Raw genomic sequence first — 23,306 nt, forward strand, 5'->3', positions numbered from 1 at the left:
CTTTGCTCCTTATCAAAAGCTCAATAGTTCACAGTATTGCTGCATTGCTTTGCTGCTCGGTACAGACGCAGAGCCAAGCAGATTGTCACATTGGTCAGCATTCAAAAGGGTGGCTATTTTGCTGTGTGGTACATTGTTATGTCAGTTTCATACTTGCACCACATACCAATAGCATTGACAGAAATGCTCTGCGTGTGCTACAAGAAAAATGGCCCTGTCTGAATTGCAGGGAGACATTCACCAATCAGGGAATTCCCGGCACAATAGGTCAAGGGCAGACTCTGACCTCAAACCAGTTTTTCAGCACAGTCAAAGAGTCACTCAGGGCTTCAAGAGCAGTTTCCTCACACAGAATAAGAAGATGAATGTTGGGTACCCCACTACGCAGCATGGCTCTTTCTGTACTACTGTTGGCGGTTTTCTCCTGAAATGAAAGAAAATTCAGGATTGTATGAGATCAAAGCTATTAGTACTTGTTAGTACCGGTTCTTGGTAGGTAGGGGGATCAAGGGTTACAGGGATAAGACAGGAGAATGGGGTTGAGAAAGATATCAACACGGTTGAATAGTGGAGCAGACTCAAATAGTCCGAATCTGCTTTGATATCCTATGATCTTATGTGCCAATAAATAGTATAGAGGCCATGCCTTGGTTAGTAGCGTGGGAGGGTTTGGGGTGGGTAAGAGTGAGGATGCAAGATGCTGCAGGCAATAGTGAGAATAAAAGGACCATAAGCCTTAGTGACATTTGGGTTCAGTAGCAGAGATAGAGTATGAGGTAGCAGCGACACCTACGCTGATGGAGCAGAGAAGGTCATTGACTTCTTCCGTATGTACTGTTGGGCATCCCTCCAGATGGCTCAGTTACCCAGGTGGGAACTATGAACTAGGTTGGCAGCATTGGGTGTAATGGCCTCCTCTGCTGGTCCTGAGGGAAGTTGGAACTCACCTGCACCATCCCACCCTCCAACCTATTTCCTTCTCTGTCACAACTGGGGCAAATATCATAAACTGTGCAGCTCTGGACTAACAGTAGTTGACTGGATGCACAACAGCCTTTTAAAGATGGCACCAATGCCAGAGATATTCCAACAATGGCAAGTATTACCAGCTATGCAGAGTGGAGAACCAGACTAACAACAGATGAGAGGGACACCATGGGGTGTGGCAGGTAGTTAATGAAGCAAGTTTGAGATGATAGTGAGAGAAAATTCACAAGGTCCTGTGAAGAGAAACTCAGAGAAATTCAAAAAAGACACTTTGCTAAAATATAGCCCCATAGGTCTAAAAAGCTCCAGAAACCTCATGTATCAAATTATTGAGTTGAAGACATAACATTGGGTTTTATCAATCAAATTCCAGGGTCAAGTCATGCATTTAATTACAAAATTAATCAATTTATATTTGAGTAGGTAACACATCAATGAAGGTAGTAATAAAAGAATCTTTTTGTCTACAATTAATATGATAGCAAATCAAAAGAAAAGCATTGTCACAAAATAACAAGCAAGTTTAAATTAAATAAAGAGTCACCCAATACTGTGGTTTAAGGACTGGATGAGTTTATTGAAGAGATGCTGATGAATTGTTGAACAATACTATTATTTTTGTCATGTGTTTGAATTTTGAGGTCAAATAGAAATGCATACAGTACAGTGGTGTAAATGACTAAATTACAAGATCCTTTTAAGAAAGGAGTAGTAGGAGCTGATTAGGATAAATCCAGCACTGAATACAAATAGAGCGTGGCAAATGGGGAAATCCAATTATGTAAAAGCAGCATAATTAAGAGGAGAAATACAATTAATCTTAAAACTAAAACTGAAAATGTCTGAACTATTCAGTAGATTTTTGACATCTTGATTGGAAACAAAAGTCTTCAGACACACCAAGGATGTTGGGGAAGGTATTACAGTCTTAATCACCGCGAACCGGCCAATCTCGATGTTTCCGGCTGCCGGAATATTAACTTTGATATTATTCAGCTGTCAATCAGGCTTACTGGAAGTTTAATTAAACTGTAAGAGTTACCACTTAATGACATTGGCATTATACCTAGCAAAGCCTTATATGCCAGAAATATGGCAAAGAGAGGGTGAGGTACTTTTCAAAGAATGTCTCTCTCCTTGCTTTGTGGAGAAGAAATAAGAAGGTTGTCTGCAGATCTTTGAAGCAGTCTTTTTCTATTACTAAATTTCTATTACTAAATTTCCACTTCTGCTGCCAAATCAGGGAATAAATCTGACTGGGTGTCCAGCATCTTTTGAGGAAGCTTGATGTAATCCAACTCTCCAGGTTTGACATCCCAACTACTAGGCTTGTACACACAAATCTTGTTACCTTGTTAAATTCAAGACAAATATCTTACACAAGGCTCTTTTCCTGTTCTAAAGCCATCTCACTTATATAGTAAGAGTCCTTGTCAATTACCCTACACATATCAACCATCTTTTTGGTTTTTGCCTTGATTTTGGTCAGTTATCTAGCATATGTTTTCATATTTAATAGACAACACAGAACTTAAAATGTTAAGAATTGGTTTAAAAATTGCCAATTAATACAGACAATTTTAAGTCAAAATGCATCACATAATAACATATGATGTTATGATGTGTTAAAAACTGCATCATTTATACAAGACTAGGTGGTGGTGTGATGTACTAGTAATCCAGAGCTCCCACACTCAGTGGCCATTGACTTCCAATTTCACCTAAGCAGCCAATGGAATTTAAATTTAATCAACAAACCTGAAATTGTAAATATACTATGAAACAAATCATTAAAGGTTTAAAAACCCATCCAATTCACTAATGTCCATTTGGAAGGATATCTGCCAGCCTTAGTGACTCCTGGTAACGTGGTTGACTCTGAATAGCTGTCTGAAACACACCAGCAAGCATCTTATTTTAAGGGCAATTAGGGATAGACACACCCACATCCTATAACAGAATCTGGAAAATTAAACATGGATTGGATACAAAGTCTATATTATGATTAGCTTTACTTCTACTCTATCTTCAGTTACTAAAACCTAAAAAATGTAAAGCTCATAAAATACAATTACACAATACTATGATGATATGCAAACAAATCTCAATTTTAGAATTAAACAACTGAAACTGCTGTATGCTTTGGTGCTGGATAAAGGCATATAGTCCAAAAATCCAAAAGTTAAATTATCGTTCAAAACAACAGTACAAAAACTGTAAAAGGTATTGGAGGCTGACAAAAAAAAATCTGCCAAGCATTACTAAAAAGGTTATCAAAGACAATGAACATTTTTACAAAGACAGCAACTGGTAAATGATTATGATACAATGGTTTGACCTCACTGAATTTTAGTGGATTGTTTCAACTATATGCAACAAAAAAGTTGCCTTAAATTTACATACAAAATATTTATAATCCAATAAACTATTTTAAATAATTTTAAAACTATGAAAAATTTCATATACAGTGTTTGTTTATCCTTGCGTTTTAAAATTTATTTTGAAGAAAAAGTATCAATTCATTTGATGTAGTGTATTACAAACATATAGCTGTTAACTTAGAGCAGTTAAGGATTAGGTTCATTTGGGGGACGAAGTTTGCGTGTGTTGAAGTAACACACCACTTGTTGAGGCAATTCAGCGAGGACACTTTGTGCAAGAGCTTCTTTTGTTGCCTGCAGAGATAGAAATGTTAATATAAGACATGTCAATTTAACGTGAAATCTAACAATGGATTGCTTTTAAGATTTAAATAAAAATCCACATGCTCAAAAATCCACATCAACATGCCCAAAAGTATATCAAATACATATAAATTAGAGATTCAAATAATCTCTACATTGTATAAATATTTAAGGGTAAAATTGCCCAGTAATTAAAATCCAAGACACAAATCTTCTGCCTTGAAAAATGTCATCACATTTCTGTCAATAGTACTTCCTGCAAATTTGCATTGACAAAAATAATATATAACCAGAAAGGAAGAACTTGCTACAAACAGTACAAAGACAGGAAAACTAAAGTACATTGTCATTATTAATTTTCCTTAGAGCACAGAAGGTAAAACAGCAAAGATAAATAAAACTGAATTTAGGAGGTTACTGTTTTAGGATGATGCAAATCATGGAGTCAATTCCAGTAAATTAGATCAGTAAAACAGATACTGCAACTCAGACAACTGTCACTTTATAATTTGGTTAAAATGCATCAATGAGAGAGGATTTCAGTAATTCATGAAGATAGGGTATAGAATTAAGCTTTAGAGGGTAACTCCTGCAAAGACCTAAGAGTTACTTGGCCATAATGAAGCACTTCTAACAATTAGCTAACAATGCTCTGGATTCCACAAAAGATATAAACTAAACATACCCTTTTTTGGCAGGATAGTGCAACTTTTGAAATGGAAATGGGTGGAGAAAGGAAGACTATTCAATAAGAGGTCTTGGAGAAATTTTCTGGGTGTGACGTTCACAGAGCCAACTTCAAGTTACATCACATTTCAATCTTACTACCATCAGATTATGGATACAGAAGTGAACTGTTTCTCAGGTCTGTAGGTAGGGTAGATGGCGGAGAGGCTAAGCGGATGCACTAATAATCCTTTGCACGCTTTTAGGCATTTAGGATTGAGATGAGCAGTGGGCTCAAAGGATTGTATGGTTCTTCTGATGTGCTTAATTTGGTTTTACTCAGTAGTGACACACAAGTATTGACACAGAAAAAGTCAAGCATCCAGATATTATAATCTTGCGATGAGTACATATGCTGAATGAGTTTAAAAATATTTTCATGAACATAGAAACTGGCAATAAAATCACTTCACAATTCACTTTCCGGTTTTATTCAACAGTTGCAAATTAATCAATAATAATGATTTTTCTCAAACTTTCTTTCCAAACTTAGTTACTCTTCATTCTAATAGGATTGAACCAGAAAGAATATCTAAACTGAATTGCATGTGCATTAGGTCACAGTGAGTTTAATCACCTGAAATATAGATTTAGAAATTGTAATAATCTCAGAAATGTATTAGGAATGGGAATATTAATCAATTATAAATAAAAACACAAAACCAACAGTGCAAGTAGCAATGTCTAAGCATATGGTGATTAAGCTGCTTACTTCAGGAATGATGAGGTGGTTGTTGTTATTTATGCATAAACAACAAACAAGGAAGCAAAATGTTACACTGAGACATGGTTAAACTCAAAATATACTAATATTGTTTTCCAACTTGTGCCACTCCAACTACATAGAAATGGACAGCTCACTTACTGCCTCACTGTTGAAACTCATAAAAGATGAGAGAGTTGTTTTACTTATATGATCAATTAAAATTAAACTTGCCACAGAAAATTAAATACTAATCATTCTATTTCATAACTTAGGTTAATAATTGTTCTGACACTAAAACATAAACATCATAAGCATAAAGTCTCATTCTTTCAGGTCTTAATTGTTAGAAGTTTAAAAATGATGAAATTAGTTTAGTTTTTCAAAGTAATGTTTCAGGTTTTCATTCAAAAGTATTTACAATGTCACAAAAAAATCCCTCATAAAACACACAACTGAACACTGCTTTGCAACATAATTATTTTCATCTTCACATTCAAACAATTCATGATATACTTAACAGCGGCAAAATTGTGTATTTTTAATATAGCGGAAAATAGGTTAATCATAAATAATATAAAACAAAAAGAACCGTGGCTGCTGGAGATCTGAAACAAACAAAAACAAAAACTCAGTAGGTCTGGCAGCATCTGTGGGGGGGAAAAACAAGCTATTGTTTCAAGCCCCATGACCCTTCTTCAGAATTCTGTTTTCTCCCCACAGATGCCACCAAACTTGCTAAGTTTCTCCAGCAATTTATGTTTAGGTTTATCAAGAAGGCAAGAACCTTTAGCAAGTGTCTGGTACAGCAGCTATATGTAATCCAATTTTAAATTTAAAAGCATACAGGACCATTGCTGTATACTACCAGGTAGGTACTTAATCTTCAAATTCCTACTTAAGTCCTGCAAACAGAGCCAGTTAGTGAAAACTTGTTGAGCTGGTTCATTCAATTTAGGGTTTGTGGAGATTTGTGGATGGAGTATTTTTCAGAGCAATGATCTTTAAAACTGATACAAACCATCCCAGAAATGTCATTTACAATAAACGTAACTCGTGCTGGAAATGTTTTGATTCTTTGAACAAGGTTACAAAATCCTTAGTGCTGATAGTATCAAAATTGCATTTTATTGTTTATTTTTCCCAATATCTTCTCTCCCTCTCTGAAGCTAATATTTCACTTTCAGTGTCTGACTTCACATTAAACCCATCCGTTAAAACCAAGTTATTTATTGAGAGCACAGACATGGATCAGTTGGTCCAAAAGCTCCATGCCTCTTGTGTTCCACACAAGTTTCCTCACACCTAACGTTCATCTAATCCTATCAACATTTCCTTCTATTCTCCTTCATCGGTGTGGTCAGGTAGCCAGCAGCAGAAATGCTTATAAGACTGGTTAAGAGCTACAATCAAGCATGTTGGGAGTTTTGATTAAGCTAGTTTAAACTCTGACCTCATTTAGATCTGTAGCCTGGACATATTGTGACCTGCAGTTTCTTGTGTTGACCAAATAAAGCAGGTGTCATTAGACCAGCTAGATAGGCTGGTACTATACTACCTTATATGGAGAAAGGAATGTGACTAATTTTTGTAAGTTTTTTTTTCAACCATAAAACTTCATTGGCTTGGATAAAATGATATCAGGCTTTGATCAATTAATTGACTGAGTGCCAAAATATGGTCTGGAAAAGGAGCACATTTTGAAATAAATTAATAGAACAAGGATTTCTTTTTCCTGGAGAAACCTTCAAGACCAGATTTGAGAAGTACAGTCTGTTCTGATATAAAGCAACATAGTTCTGTTCTCACTGGATGTTGTGTTATAAGAAAATCATGCAATAACTGTGCCATTTAAACTAATGGGGCCAGAATTGCATTATAGCCAATACAGGTAAGGAAAGTTCGCATTCTACAAATAACTGTCTAAGTTCTTCAATCATATTAAAGCCAATCACATTAAAGCCAATTTGTGTTGAGGAAACACACATTATAGCAGAACTGACTGCACGTGTCCTCAAGTTACTTTTAGAGAAGACAAAGAACCATGAGATGTGATTTAAATGGTAAGCAAAGTTAGCCATTTGACTCCAAATTGGAGTAGTATTTGATTCAAACTTTAACTCAAAGTTAGTTTTAATTCAAATGTGAATTAAATGAAGTTAAATGAAGTGAGTTAAAACTGAAGTTAAGATAGATGAAGAAAGATATAAATATTGCAATGATGTATGTTTTATATTGAGTATTATACTTAATAAACAAGTTAAAATGAAGAAGATTGCTTAATTATATTCTGATTTGGTTCCCTGCTTTTGTGTGTCATAAAAGGGAAAAATACCCAGGAAAAAGGATTGGGTCCTCCTTTTTGGGCAACATCAGTTTACCAAGTTCTCTCTTAAGTACATCTAAGCTGTTTCCTTTAACTTCATCCGATTTCAAGTTCTACATTCTTAGCGCCATCTTAGTAAAGTGGTGCGTGCTAAACTCCCTGCTGCATGTATTAACGATGACTTTATATTCATAGCCTTTAGCTCTGATCTTGCCTGCCACAGACACCATTGCTCCCGCATTTATAGCCTGAGACAGAAGTAAACTGTTAATACTGGTGCCCTATCTGACACTGAACCAAGTTTCTGACTCCATATCCTCCCCAGAACCAACAGTGCCTCCTTCCATCCATATCCCTGTAACATCAATTGCCTTCAACCCCATCTCCTCATTTTTCTCTCAAAGCATTTTTAACCTTGGGAGTTGTTTTCTCTATCACTTAGGGAACCTGGAACTTTGAATATATTCAAGATTAAACTTGACAGATTTTTGATCTGCAAGGGATTAAATGTTTATTGGGGTGCACTAAAGGAAGTGAATTTAAGACCATAAACCAGATCACCTGGGACCTTATTGAATGGCAAAGCAAATTCAAACGATCAAATGATGTACTCCTTCCCCTAGTGTTTTTTTTAACATTCTTATTCTGCTGATAGCATCATCTACATCTTGAGATTTCAATAATCTAAATCTCTTGAGTATTCTCTCCCTTTACACCCACTAAAATTCTCCTACTTGTATCTCAATTGGCTCCAAGTCTAGCAATGTCTCAACTTTGAACCTTGTTCAAGGGGGGCGGGGGGGGGGGGGGGGGGGGAGGAGCGGGGAGAGAGGCGGGGGAGGGGTTGTTGGTGGTTTCAACTGCAATCTGCAGCAAACAATGGGATAGGGCAGGATAAAAGCTACTACAATAAATATGCTAGCTAAATTGGAACAGGTAGGTGAGACAGATGCTAATAATTCCCATAATGTAAACTGCATTTCTGCATAAATTTGTACGAGGTCAGTTTTAAAATAAAACAAACATGAAATAAATTCTTCAGACAGTGATGCTATCATTGTAATTAAGTAAAACTTACATTATGAAACTTTCTAAAAGGCACAAACTGGACTATATCTCGGATAGCTATTTCCCCAGTGGGTGATTTAAGAACACATTCATCACCATCCAGAAATTCCATGGCACTGAAATCTGCTCCACCAACACCGACAATGATGATGGACATTGGCAACTTGGCAGCATTAACAATGGCTTGTCTTGTGTCATCCAAATCTGTAATCACTCCATCTGTGATGATCAGGAGGATGAAATATTGCTGTTCAAGGAAAGAAAATGGCAATTCATGATTTGCAATTCAATATGCTGCAACTGAATTTTATACCAAACATGGTAAATGAATATTTAATGCATATATAATTTGTGTTCGACATTAAAGTTGCATTTTCAGTACGTCTTATTGCTGTTAACCCTATTGGAATTAAAATTGTGGCTGAGATTTTTAGCTTGAGAATAAAGGGATGATAGAAATATTAAAAGGCATGCAGGAGAATAGCATAAATATTTATGGTGACCAATATCTTAAAATAGTTAATTTGTAAGATAGTTTTCAAAACAGCTGAAATCAAAGGAAGGTGATTCTCTTCTCTAATCACAAACAAAAACCGGTGACGCTGCTGCAGTAACTGTTGGACAATTCAGGTGGAGAGACCACCTTGTAATGCTGACTGGGATGGTCTTCCTTAACACCCACAGGAGCTCTGTTGCTGCTTTCATACCCACAGTACGCAAATGAACTGACTTTATACAGATTTCCGTCCTTTCCACCCACTGTTGCTTTCTTGGCCTGACAATAGGTGACAATACGTCATTGGAAACAACAAGAGCTCCCTCTTAGTAGCTTCTATCTTTCAGTTGACTCTTAAAACCTGCCCTGTGCTTTACTCTTGGACAAGGTCTTCAATAGGTGCCTTGTTTCTGACTTTTAGAGAGCTTATGATTTTTCCCTGCCAAAAGTTCCTTCTTTGCAATAAAGCATTCCTTAATAATGGGCAGTCTTTCATGTAAATTCAATAGCTCCCAATTCAAGAAATGGATCAAAATTGGGAGATATAATTCAAGCCTCAGGGAACCTGTTTCAGAGGAGAATTCACCTAAAGGTGTCTTGCTCGTATACAGTTCTCTGTTAATGTTAGACTACCTATTCGTGAAGAAGAGCTTCACATAAGAAATTAACCCTGTAACCCTTCCATCAGCCTCAGGCAGTAAATGAGATGGAAGTTAGGCTGCAGGAACTCCATGCCATTACTTATTTCTCTCCTTCTCTGAATGCAAATTAGTACAGAAACACTGTACTCTATTCAATACTAACTCTCACATGGCAAAACATTTGACGGTAATCAAAAACACTCAGTTTGACCCTTACTTGTCTTAGCAAGGGTTTGGTTAGGTAGGGTTAGTACTTGTGAAAGTGAAATTCTCCAACTCCAGTAAGTAAAAGAGTACTTTGTTTCTTCAACTTGTGAAAGAGCTTTTTAACCATAATGTTGAGAAATGGAGTAGTTACTGTAGTTTGATTTGTCGTGGGTTTTCGCCGGAGTGAGACAATGAGGTGATAGGTGACTGCCAGATTGAGTTTCCGTTTATTTCAACTGCTGGACATGTTTAAAAAGAGTTATTTCGAAAGGGTGCTAATCTTTGGGGTGGCATGGTGGCTCAGTGGTTAGCACTGCTGCCTTACAGCGCCAGTGACCCAGGTTCGATTCCAGCCTCGGGTGATTCTGAGGAGTTTGCACATTGCTCCCAGTGTCTGCGTGGGTTTCCTCCGGGTGCTCCAGTTTCCTCCCACAATCCAAAGATGTGCAGGCCAGGTGAATTGGCCATGCTAAATTGCCCACGGTGTTAGGTGCATTAGTCAGAGGGAAATGTACAGGAGTGGGTCTGGGTGGGTTATTCTTTGGGAGGATTGGAGTGGACTTGTTGGGCCAAATGGCCTGTTTCCACACTAATCTTAAAAAACTCAACTTTCAACTTAACCTCTGTGCTCTGTTGAATGCTAGATTTTTAATCTTTCCATTTGTAATGACATGACATCATCATCATCATTATTATTAGGTCAATGTACAAAGCATTTTCTTTACTCAGGTTAAAATATTCAAAACCGCACATGGTAATTAGATTACTTACAGTGTGGAAACAGGCCCTTCGGCCCAACAAGTCCACACCGCCCCGCCGAAGCGTAACCCACCCATACCCCTACATCTACATTTACCCCTTACCTAACACTATGGGCAATTTAGCATGGCCAACTTACCTGGCCTGCACATCTTTGGACTGTGGGAGGAAACCGGAGCACCAGGAGGAAACCCACGCAGACACGGGGAGAACGTGCAAACTCCACACAGTCACTCGCCTGAGGCGGGAATTGAACCCGGGTCTCAGGCGCTGTGAGGCAGCAGTGCTAACCACTGTGCCACCGTGCCGCCCTATTTTGTTTCTTCAACATTTGCCAGACACTGCATAATGTTAGTAATGCTTCGTATGGAATATACGAGCTTGGTGTAATTAATGTAATATTTTAAAAAGAAAACATTTCATTATTGCAACAGAATTAGCTTCTCGAAACAAAACCTCATCATAAATTCAATAGAAAACACAGTAATGATGTCTTTTAATTTCTTTCTGAAGGCACTCTCCAAGGATATGTCCCACGTGCAAATGTAAAAATACTCACGGAAGCTATTGCCTGCTGTGCTGCTGCAGCAGCAAACCTTGCCACGTGATTTATTATTGGTGAGAAATTTGTAGGTCCATGGAGCTTGACTTGAGGCAGACAGTTTCGGTAGGCATCCACTATTCCCTGCACTCCTAACAATCAGAGTGATAAGGACATATCAAAGAAAGTACGCTTATAGTCATTGCAGTCACTAGTTTTGCAGAACAACATATATGAAATGGATTCCTGCTTTTATGTAAGTCACCTTTACAAAATGATTTGAAATAATTTTAGGAAAAAGAAACAACTATCTGCATTTGTATATCAAGTTATTCAAACAAACTTTGCAGCCTAACTCACCTACCCAATGGTTGCAACCAATTTAGTCTCTTTTGTAAAAAAAAATTCAACGAACAACCTTTTCCTCCTACTGTTGGCTTGATATTAGAGGAAATGGAGACAGCTCCTGTCCCTATCTTGCAGGCAAGATGCCTTGGTTTGCCATTAGAGAAACCAGCAACTTTTCCTGATTGCCAGGAAGGCAGGGAATCAAGTCAGTGGAGAGTTGAGGCCCTTAATCATCCCTTGATTTGCCACTTAAGTGCCTCAATAGCAGGTAAATCAAGAACTTCCCCAAAGGTCCTAATTGCTTAAATGGGGTGGAGAGGTAGTAACTCTCTAAGGCAACTTGACCATTTGTCCTTCTCATCACCTTTGGGGAGGGGAAATTGTACCCTAAAAATGATATGTTGGGCTTGGTGACCAAAATGTGGGAAAAGAGATAGATTTTAACAAGGAATTTAAATAAAGCAGAATTAGTAGGATTGGAATTATTCCATATTATTACTCAAAGTTTTAAAAACTAATTTTCCAAAACTGAAAGGACACTTAGATCAATTATCACCTATTGAAATAAAAAAAGTGAAAGAAAAATAGCCTAGATACCTGAAACATCCTTCACACAAGGGTGAATTTTGGTGACCTTAACAGTAGCAGTCACAATATTTTTTATTAAGCCACAGAATATTGGCATCATTGATTAAGCCTATATTTATTACTGATCCATACTGAAAGTTTAAAACTAGATCTCAAAATTTTCAATCTGGATGTCAATTCTGCAGTTCCATTGAGTGTATGAATTTCACATCAACTCCTCCAAAACATACACTGATAAACTACATCCTAAATATTTTTCAACAACCACTGATAAATAAATTACCCCAAAAACATAAGCCAGCATTTGTAATATTAACTGAAAATACTGAAGAAACTCAGCAGGTCTAGCAGCATGTGTGGACAGTTAACTCTTCAGAATTCTATTTTGCCAGTATTTGAGCTGATTGTGGATCTCTTCGCATCAGGGTTTACAATTTATAAACAACAAATAGAACAGCATAGTCACTATCATTTCATAGTATGTTATATCGGTTAGCATAATGAGAAGTTAAATAGAATCACATCAACCCTTCTCAGTTTAAGTATATTTTAAATCTTTCCATCTTGTATACACTAAACAGTTAAATGAATCATTATTCTATTAAAACTTATTTTCATTAACAAATAAAATATCATATAACTTTTCACATAATGTAAAACATGAGTATATGCAGTTGATCTTCTAAATATTTTGCACTATTTACATCTTTCAATTAATTATGTTTGATCATTCCCACATGAGGTAGACGTTTGTCAAATTGCACTGCTACAAAATATCTCCACCATACACAATATTGTTAAACACTAATTCAGTATGAAATTTTGTTTTTCCATGACCACAATTTCAAAATAGGCTTATAGAAAATGATAAAAAGGGGAGTACCATACCTGCACAGAAGGGATTGGTAGGGTTGAAATTAAGTGGAAATTCATGTGATACCTGCAGGGGAAGAAAGCTAAAGCATAAACTGTACACAAAATATAAAATCCCATTTATAGTATCTTCAATTATTCCATATTTACCTGCCAGTTTGGGGGTATCTGTGCACCAAATCCAAATGCTGGAAACAATTTGTCTCTAAAACAAAAACAATCATAATCAGACAACTGCCAAAAAAAGTAAACTCAGCAAATAACCAACAAAAGCTACAATAAATATTCTGCAAAAGCAAGTCAACCAATCCATCTCCATTATTTACATGACAATCACTTGTACCTGGAACACCTCACAATATGTTTACTAACACCCAGCTCAGATTGTCATTTACTTGCCAAGATATTGGTTCACACAATTGCACTAACAAGCGAGCAGAGAATTCCACTTGGGTAAACATTAAAATCTCTTCAGGCAATCCAATAGAAATCATACAAAATGGATGGAATTTGGACAAGGAATTCAGAGTCTCCAACTGTAGCTCAAGGAGACAAAAGACACACAATGCTTCTTTACAAGAAAGTCTGGCAAACCACAAGCCAATTCAGTCCTGCTGGGGATTGGGGGTAACTTACCCCTCACCCTGGGACCATCGTTCCATATAGCAAGAGCTGTTGGCCAATCAAAAGCTGGCAGTTCCACTGAGGAAGCTATGGCTGTAGCACGTTGACAAGGTCCTCCTCCAAAGTCCCAGGATCCAGGCCAGAAAAGGATGCAGGAACCCAGAGTGTGGAACAAGGCAAAATGAGGGCAAAGGAATTCTGGAGGAAGGGAAGGCAGCGAAGTTGGTTGGACTGGGAGGGGGGCTCTCAATACACCCTCCACTTTCTGATGCCAATGTCTTCAGACAAGTATTTGATTAAAAGACACCCTACCAAGATGGCAAGTTGTTGCACAGTTTCACAGTGTACATTATATGGTGACAGGTGCATTAGCAGCTAGACTGATCCTGGAGCCAGTGGGTGATGGCCCTTCAATTAGTCACTATAGGGCATTAATTGCCAGTGGGGTGGAGGCAACAGTGAAGGCAGCAGTTTCTGGCACAGCACCCTACCTTCTTACCTCATTGAATGCCCAGCCCACCTTCAGGCTCATCACCTGCAAGAGCAGATGATTGCATTCAACATTCCTGACCTCAAGAAAAGTTTTAAAATTTTCAAATCCCGCACCAATGATATTGCTGACACCAGTCCCAAACCCCTTCTAATAGTTGCAGCTAGTACAGAAGGCTTCTACTGCACAAAACTATGCTGATTGTTCAAATTACATAGAATTAGATATAACAAAGAAACAGAAAGAACAAGAGGTGTATGGGTAAGAAAATATGAAACAATGGTCAAGCTGAAAGTGATCTTGCTCCACTTCCAATTTATTCCCCGCCAGCTGCAACTGGGGAAGGACAATAAGTGCTGGCCATGCCAGATGTCTCGCATCCTAAAACTGAATTTAAATGTGTGCATTAGATTATTACAGTTAAATGTCGAATGATGAGGAGGAAATAAGTTATAGATATCTAATCACAGAGCAATCTTGGAAGACTTTCATTTGAAAATCTGGAAAGCCAAAAGATTTTATGATATATATTAATGATTGGGTTTGAATTTTCACTACAGAGGCAGATAGCTTGAGTTGAGAAAATTAGACTGGGTAGACCCACCTCAGGTTTTGAAAGGGGATCTCTTCGGAGGCAGCCCCCTACTCCCCGACACCAATCCAAAAATGACAGGGATGGGAGAGGCAGGTACTGAGGTGAACAGGTTAGAAGGCTAACCTCACTTGGCCAGTCCTTCACCACAGTTGCAATAAAGAGTTTAGCCCTCTAGACCTGACCTTTCAAGACCCATATGTCCCCATGGGCTGCATTCATTACACACTCTTAGCTGAGGCCCCATACCAATGAAGGCGTGACCGCAAAGATTCTGTTTTAACCAAGTGAACCAAATTGTTGGTTTTGCTTGTTTTACATCTTCCTTGGGTTACAGCAAATTGCTCTTTCAGTGATATATTTTGTCTCAATGTTTATATGGACAAGGTTAAGATGGGTGAAATGTTTGAAGCCTTTTGTTACTGTAGTAATCTGATTGACAATTTTATTCTGAGTTCTGAAGAAGTCATTCCAAATTCATAACACTAATTCTGTTTCACTCTCCACTGCTTCACCTGGAAGGTGCATTTGGGACACTGCACAATGAGGAGAAAGGAGTTGAATGGGCAAGTGTTACACCTTAGCAATTGCATAGCAACATATCATGGTGGAATGAGGAAAGGTTAAGACTGATGGTGAAGTAGACCAAGGTGTTATTGGAGGAAACAGTCCTTGGGAAATACTGACAGTGAAGAGAAGAGGAAGATGTGTTTGATGGTAGCATCATGCTGGAGATGGTAGAAATCACAGAAAATTATTTTTTGAATACAGAGACTGGTGGGGTGAATAGGACAAGGGGAAGCCTAATGTTGTTTGTCATGGAGGGGGAAGGGTGGAGGACAGAAGTGTGGGAGATGGGTTGGACACAGCTGACAGCCCTGTCAACCATGTTGGGGGGAATACTCGGTTGAGAAAAGAGGTCATGTTGGAGGCATCCTAGTGGACAAACCAGTTCATCCACCCTCTGGCAAAGGTATAGCCATTGTGCGAGGAGACCAAGATAGCGGATGCATAATAAAAGGTAAGAAGTCAGATTGATAAAATAAATAGTGATGTATTACGTATCGTAGTCTTGAATGATCATTCCAACAGACCAGATTGCCATCAGGTATTCATTAAATCCATTAGGACTAATATAATGTAGAGAGTCAGGTTTACGAGGGTCTCCATTTGAGCCTGTGAAATCAATGCCAACCTGCAATTAAGAAGCAAGAAAACATTTGCTAGAAGTTAATTATAAGACAAAATACAGATCCTTAACATAGCTTCATTAATGCTAAACAGATGTCATGGCAGCTTTATTAAGAATGAAATTCCTTAGCTTTATTCTCCATATTGCATTTTTATTTGACAGAATATTGAAGGATTTTCAAGCTCCCCCTTGAAGTGGCAGGCATGTTAATTTTTTTTTAATTCATTCATGGGATGAGGACATTGCCAGCTAGGCCAGCATTCATTGCCCATTCCTAATTGCCCAGAGGGCAGTTATGAGTCAAACACATTGCTGTGGGTCTGGAGTCATATGTAGGTCAGACCAGGTAAGGATAGTGGTTTCCTTCCCTAAAGGATATTAGTGAACCAGATGGTTTTTTCCAACAATTGACAATGGATTCTTGGTCATTATTAGACTATTTATTCCAGATTTCTATTAAATTCCAATTCTACCATCTGCCATGGCAGGATTCGAGCATTACCTGTGTTTCCGTATTAACAGTCTAGTGATAATATCAGTAGGCCATTGCCTCCCCATTAATGGATCAATCTTTAGTTATTGGTTTTCAATAGTAATGCAATTATTAAATACTAATCCATTTGGTACTATGATTTTAATAAGAACTATTACCATAATTTAAAACCACCAATAAGGAACTCACCTCTGGGAAGTCCAGGAATTGGGCCTGCATTTTGCACTAACTCATGCGGGGGAACTACAGCCACTGCTGACCTCAAAATAAGCCTCTCACAAGGGATTTTGTGGGCTCTAAAGTTTCAATGACTCATTTCAAATTAACTTCAGTCTGATCCTATCTAAAGGAGACAAGGTGTTCAAAAACCAGTAAACAAGGAAGCTGAGCAACCTCAGTTCTCACTGGCAGAGAATTAGGATGTTAAAAAGTACAGTCACTTTTAAATTAATCTTTCCAAAAGTAAAACAATGAAATGTGACATAGTTTTAAGACCATAAGACCATAAGACATAGGAGTGGAAGTAAGGCCATTCGGCCCATCGAGTCCACTCCGCCATTCAATCATGGCTGATGCGCATTTCAGCTCCACTTGCTAGCGTTCTCCCCGTAGCCCTTAATTCCTCTAGACAACAAGAACCTATCAATCTTGGCCTTGAAGACATTTAGCGTCCCGGCTTCCACTGCACTCCGTGGCAATGAATTCCACAGGCCCACCACTCTCTGGCTGAAGAAATGTCTCCGCATTTCCGTTCTGAAATGACCCCCTCTAATTCTAAGGCTGTGTCCACGGGTCCTAGTCTCCTCGCCTAACAGAAACAATTTTCTAGCATCCACCTTTTCAAAGCCATGTATTATTTTGTACGTCTCTATTAGATCTCCCCTTAATCTTCTAAACTCCAACGAATACAATCCCAGTATCCTCAGCCGTTCCTCATATGCTAGACCTGTCATTCCAGGGATCATCCGTGAGAATCTCCGCTGGACACGTTCCAGTGCCAGTATGTCCTTCCTGAGGTGTGGGGACCAAAACTGGACACAGTACTCCAAATGGGGCCTAACCAGAGCTTTATAAAGTCTTAGTAGTACATCTCTGCTTTTATATTCCAACCCTCTTGAGATAAGAGACAACATTGCATTCGCTTTCTTAATCACAGACTCAACCTGCATGTTTACCTTTAGAGAATCCTCGACTAGCACTCCCAGATCCCTTTGTGCTTTGGCTTTATTAAGTTTCTCACCATTTAGAAAGTAGTCCATTCCTATATTCTTTTTGCCAAAGTGCAAGACCTCGCACTTGCTCACGTTAAATTCCATCAGCCATTTCCTGGACCACTCTCCCAACCTGTCTAGATCCTTCTGTAGCCTCCCCACTTCCTCAGTACTACCTGCCTGTCTACCTAACTTTGTATGATCGGCAAACTTCGCTAGAATGCCCCCGGTTCCCTCATCCAAATCATTAATATATAATGCGAACAGCTGTGGCCCCAGCACCGAACCCTGCGGGACACCGCTCGTCACCGGCTGCCATTCTGAAAAGGAACCTTTTATCCCAACTCTCTGCCTTCTGTTAGATAGCCAATCCTCAATCCATCCCAGCAGCTCACCTCGAACACCATGGGCCCTCACCTTGCTCAGCAGTCTCCCGTGTGGCACCTTATCAAAGGCCTTTTGAAAGTCCAGATAGACCACATCCACTGGGTTCCCCTGGTCTAACCTACTTGTTACCTCTTCAAAAAATTCCAACAGGTTTGTCAGGCATGACCTCCCTTTACTAAATCCATGTTGACTTGTTCTAATCAGACTCTGCTCTTCCAAGAATTTAGAAACCTCATCCTTAATGATGGATTCTAGAATTTTACCAACAACCGAGGTTAAGCTGATTGGCCTATAATTTTCCATCTTTTGCCTTGATCCTTTCTTGAACAAGGGGGTTACTACAGCCATCTTCCAATCGTCCGGGACCTTTCCTGACTCCAGTGACTCTTGAAAGATCTCAACCAATGCCTCTGCTATTTCCTCAGCAACCTCTCTCAGAACTCTAGGGTGTATCCCATCGGGGCCAGGAGATTTATCAATTTTAAGACTTTTTAACTTTTCTAGCACTCTCTCTTTCATAATGGCAACCATACTCAACTCAGCCCCGTGACACCCTTTAATTTTTGGGATATTACTCCTGTCTTCCACTGTGAAAACTGACGCAAAGTACTTGTTAAGTTCTCCTGCTATTTCCTTATCTCCCATCACTAGGCTCCCTGCATCAGTTTGAAGTGGCCCAATGTCTACTTTTGCCTGTCGTTTGTTTCTTATGTACTGAAAGAAACTTTTACTATTATTTCTAATATTACTGGCTAGCCTACCTTCATATTTGATCCTCTCATTTCTTATTACACTCTTTGTTATCCTCTGTTTGCTTTTGTATCCTTCCCAATCTTCTGATTTCCCACTGTTCTTAGCCACTTTATAGGATCTCTCTTTTTCTTTAATACATTTCCTGACTTCCTTTGTCAGCCAAGGTTGTCTAATCCCTCCCCGATTAATCTTTCTTTTCTTGGGAATGAACCTCTGTACAGTGTCCTCAATTATACCTACAAACTCCTGCCATTTTTGCTCTAGTGTCTTCCCGGTTAGCCTCTGCTTCCAGTCTATTTTAGTCAGTTCCTCTCTCATGCCCTCATAATTACCTTTATTCAACTGTAACACCATTACATCAGATTTCGCCTTCTCCCTTTCAAACTCCAGACTGAACTCTACCATATTATGGTTGCTACTTCCTAAGGGTTCCCTTACTTTAAGATCTTTTATAGAGTCTGGTTCATTGCAAAGCACTAGGTCCAGAATAGCCTGCTCTCTTGTGGGCTCCATGACTAGCTGTTCCAAAAAGCCATCCTATAAGCATTCCATGAATTCCCTTTCTTTAGATCCACTAGCAACATTATTTACCCAGTCCACCTGCATATTGAAGTCACCCATGATCAATGTAACCTTGCCTTTCTGACATGCCTTCTCTATTTCCCGGTACATGTTGCGTCCCTGGTCCTGACCACTGTTAGGAGGTCTGTACACAACTCCAATTATGGTTTTTTTGCCTTTGTGGTTCCTCAATTCCACCCACACAGACTCCACATCATCCGACGCTATGTCATTCAATACCATAGATTTAATTTTGTTCTTAACTAACAAGGCAACCCCACCCCCTCTGCCCACCTCTCTGTCTTTTCGATAAGTCGAAAAACCATGGAGGTTTAACTGCCAGTCCTGACCCCCCTGTAACCAAGTCTCTGTGATGCCTACTACATCATAATCATTCACTATTATCTGTGCCATTAATTCATCGGCTTTGTTATGAATGCTACGAGCATTCAGGTAAAGTGCCTTAATGCTAACTTCCTTATTAGAGATGTTGTAAGTCATATGTCCTAAGTTATCCTTGCTTTTTTCTGCATTCTCAGTCTGCCTCAATTTTAAATCCGCCTGGAAACATGCTATCCTGCTGCTTATCTTTCCATTTACCTCCATACTCCCTGTCGCTTTCACTTTCCCTTCCCCCCAACTCAGAAGTTTAAAGTCCTACTGACCACCCTATTTATCCTCTTCGCCAGAACATTGGTACCTGATCGGTTCAGGTGGAGACCGTCCCAACGGTACAGATCCCCCCTGTTCCAAAACTGATGCCAATGCCCCATGAAGTGGAATCCCTCTTTCCCACACCAATCCCTTAGCCACGTGTTTACTTGCCTAATTTTCTTGTCCCTATGCCAATTAGCACGTGGCTCGGGCAGTAATCCGGAGATTATGACCCTTGAGGACCTGTGCTTCAATTTCCTGCCTAGTGCTTCGTAATGCCCAAACAGGTCCTCCACCCTAGTCTTGCCTATGTTGTTGGTACCAACGTGGACCACAACAACTGGATCCTCCCCCTCCCGCTCCAATATCCTTTCAAGCCGGTCAGAGATGTCTCGCACCCTGGCACCGGGCAGGCAACACACCATGCGAGACTCCCGATCCGGCTTGCAAAGGATACTATCTGTCCCCCTAATTATAGAATCCCCTATAACCACTACCTGTCTATTAGCTCCCCCCTCTTGAATGGCCTTCTGCACCATGGTGCCTTGGTCAGTTGGCTCATCCTGTCCAGAGCCCTTTTCCTCATCCGAACAGGGAGCAAGAATCTCGTACCTGTTGGACAAGGTCAAGGGCTGAGGCTCCTCCACTCCTGAACTCTGGGTCCCCCTACCTGCCTCACTTACAGTCACACTCTTTTGTGCCTGATCACTAGCTGAGTGGGAATTAATTAATCTCCCAGGTGTGACTGCCTCCTGAAACAAAGCGTCCAGGTAACTCTCCCCCTCCCGGATATGCCGCAGTGTTTGAAGCTCAGATTCCAGATCATCAACTCTGATCTGGAGTTCTTCCAGCAACCAACACTTGCTGCAGATGTGGTCACTGCCGTTCACAATGGGATCAGCCAGCTCCCACATCATACAGCATGTTTGGTTTAACATTGTAAAACAACACGGTGTACATTATAGGTGGGTGGTCTTGGTGAAGGATAGAATATAGAGATGTCCAGTCTGAAAATGGTCCGATACACCGAGATGTTTCTATGCAGTATGTGGAGATCTCCTTTCTCCATGTCAGTGTATTCTTAGTCACAGAGATGTCATTTCCTGAGGAAGTGATGGATGTAGGTACAGTTACAAATGTTTAAAAGACACTTAGATAAGTACATGAATAGGAAAGGTTTGGAGGGGTACGGGCCAGGAGCAGTCAGGTGGGACTGCTTTAGTTGGGATTATGTTCGGCATGGATCGGTTGGACTAAAGGGTCTGTTTCCATGCTGGATGGCTCTATGACTCTATAAGAACTGCTTCATACACCTAACAGTGGCACTCTAGAGTGGTGGGAGGCATAGACCAATTGGATTACTCAGTCATATTCGGCCTGCAGCATAACAAGAACAGATGCTGTACAAAAACTTACACAGATTATTTTTCCAGTACTCCAGTAAATACAGTAAAATAGAGTGAACATATTGCTATCAAGACCAAAAACTACATGATTACACAAGTATGCACGCATGCCCATAAGGAAGGACTGGTGACAAAATAGGCAAAATAACAACACAATGCAGTACGACAGGACATGTGAATGCTGCAGTTATCTGAGTGGTTACGCATCATCAGAGGTTAAGCACCATCATTCCATGGGTGGAAAAATAACTAGGACCAACACCATCATTCATTACTCAACAGAAAAAAAAGTGTCAGTTTTCTTGTTTTGGAAATGCTATGGAGCAAAATAAAGCAGCGAGTAAAACAATAAAATAAAATTAATCCATTTATATTGATATGACAGTCTCACACATTAATGTTATACAACAGTTTATTCTTATTCCCATTTTACAGCACTGCTACCAAAGTGTAAAAAAGAAAAGAAAACAAAATAGAAACAGATTAGCCATGAGAAATCTATGTTTGAACATAAACTCCAAGGATTAAGATTAAATGAGGTCAACTCATTAAAGTGTAGAAACTCAATTTGTTAATTTTAACTCAATAATAAAAAAAAAATAGGTTGAGTGCTTAAAAATCCCTACGTTGCTCATTTTCATTCCCAAAACAGGAAGCAATTTTGGGCTCACATTCATCAGTTTACATACTTGAACAATTTACTCACAATGAAGTTCATCTGACAGCCACCCATAATGTAATCCAAGAAAGAGTATTCTTTCACAATCTGCAAATTAAACATTTAGAAGCATGTTGGGTTTTTTGTTTGAAGCAACAAACTGACAATCAATGTACAATCCATCAGTGCAGATGCTTACCTGAATATTAATACATATTAGGGATGAGCAACAAATGCCGGCATTGCCTGCGACATTCACATCACATGATCGAATAGAAAAAAATCTGATCACTTGAAAACATTCAATTGTTTTAACCAGCAAGTAGTATTGTGAATGTTCTTAATTGTTAATAAAGGAAATCACTAATTGTCTCCATTGACAGATTATCCAGTGTGAAAACTAAATTGAGGAATAAAGAACTAGCACCTTTCAAATCCTCAGGCCATCTCAAAGCATTAAATACTTGCTTCCCACATTTTCTGCCACTACAGAACAGGTCATTTTAAGAAAAAGGTGCAATTCTACAATTTACAAACTCTATCAGTGACAGTGACGCACCTGCCCATGGTACTGCTCGCAGTGATCATTGACACAAAGCCAAGGTGACAGTGACAGTGTCACAATATATTGTGCCATTGTTATCACATTGAAAAACAATTACTGGCACAAGAATTTCCCAAAAGAATGGGAAAAGTGCCTAAATTAATGAATCCACTGAAGTGGAAGAAAATGAAAATGTGCGTGCACAAAATTACTGTAATTAAGAGTAATTTTCCTTTAAATGCATCCATTAGAAAGAAAGCCATAAACCAGGGCACAAGGCTTAATTAGGTTTCACATATTCAATAGAAAAGGTTGCAACCAGCCTAGTGTCAATTTGACTCCACTGAAGATTCTTGACAGTTGAACCTAACTGTTACACTTGGTCTAAAAGGGTTAATATTAGAGACTGTATCAAGTTCCTGCAAATCTTATGATGGTATAAGGACCTGGGTAGAAAAGGACCTTAAAAAAGAACAGATATTAGGTCTCCCAAAAGCCTTATTAACAATTATATAATAAGCTATATCCTGTTTAAGATAAGAAACTGTTCATGTCAGACTACCCAGTGGGTTACCTTTTCCACTTTAGACTGACGACACCCAGTTGACTCAAATCGGAAGGTAAGGATACGAAACAAAATAAAAATAAAAAAAACTGCAGATGCTGGAAATCAGAAACAAAAACAAAAAATGCTGACAAACAGGGTTGTTAAAATTGGTCACCGGAACCAAAACGTTAACTTTGATTTCTCTCCACAGGTGCAACCGGACCTGCTGAATTTTTCCAGTAATTCC

At 39.0% G+C, this 23,306-nt stretch overlaps 1 protein-coding gene across 2 annotated transcripts in view; it reads right to left on the reverse strand.

The window, feature by feature from the left end:
• Positions 1 to 1,548: 1,548 nt before the first annotated feature.
• The window catches only part of LOC140477075 (copine-3-like), a 76,680-nt gene continuing 54,922 nt past the window's right edge, over positions 1,549 to 23,306 (reverse strand). For both annotated transcript variants that reach the window (XM_072570296.1, XM_072570297.1), the window contains exons 10-16: positions 22,017 to 22,076; positions 15,715 to 15,848; positions 13,098 to 13,152; positions 12,963 to 13,014; positions 11,157 to 11,290; positions 8,505 to 8,741; positions 1,549 to 3,662 (exon numbers count right to left, since the gene is read on the reverse strand). In XM_072570296.1, the coding sequence (XP_072426397.1) occupies positions 3,555 to 3,662; positions 8,505 to 8,741; positions 11,157 to 11,290; positions 12,963 to 13,014; positions 13,098 to 13,152; positions 15,715 to 15,848; positions 22,017 to 22,076 (780 nt within the window). In that variant the 3' untranslated portion in view covers positions 1,549 to 3,554. The remainder of the gene's footprint in view (positions 3,663 to 8,504; positions 8,742 to 11,156; positions 11,291 to 12,962; positions 13,015 to 13,097; positions 13,153 to 15,714; positions 15,849 to 22,016; positions 22,077 to 23,306) is intronic.

The sequence above is a fragment of the Chiloscyllium punctatum genome, chromosome 5 (genome assembly GCF_047496795.1).
Source record: "Chiloscyllium punctatum isolate Juve2018m chromosome 5, sChiPun1.3, whole genome shotgun sequence".
NCBI classification, from domain to species: domain Eukaryota; kingdom Metazoa; phylum Chordata; class Chondrichthyes; order Orectolobiformes; family Hemiscylliidae; genus Chiloscyllium; species Chiloscyllium punctatum.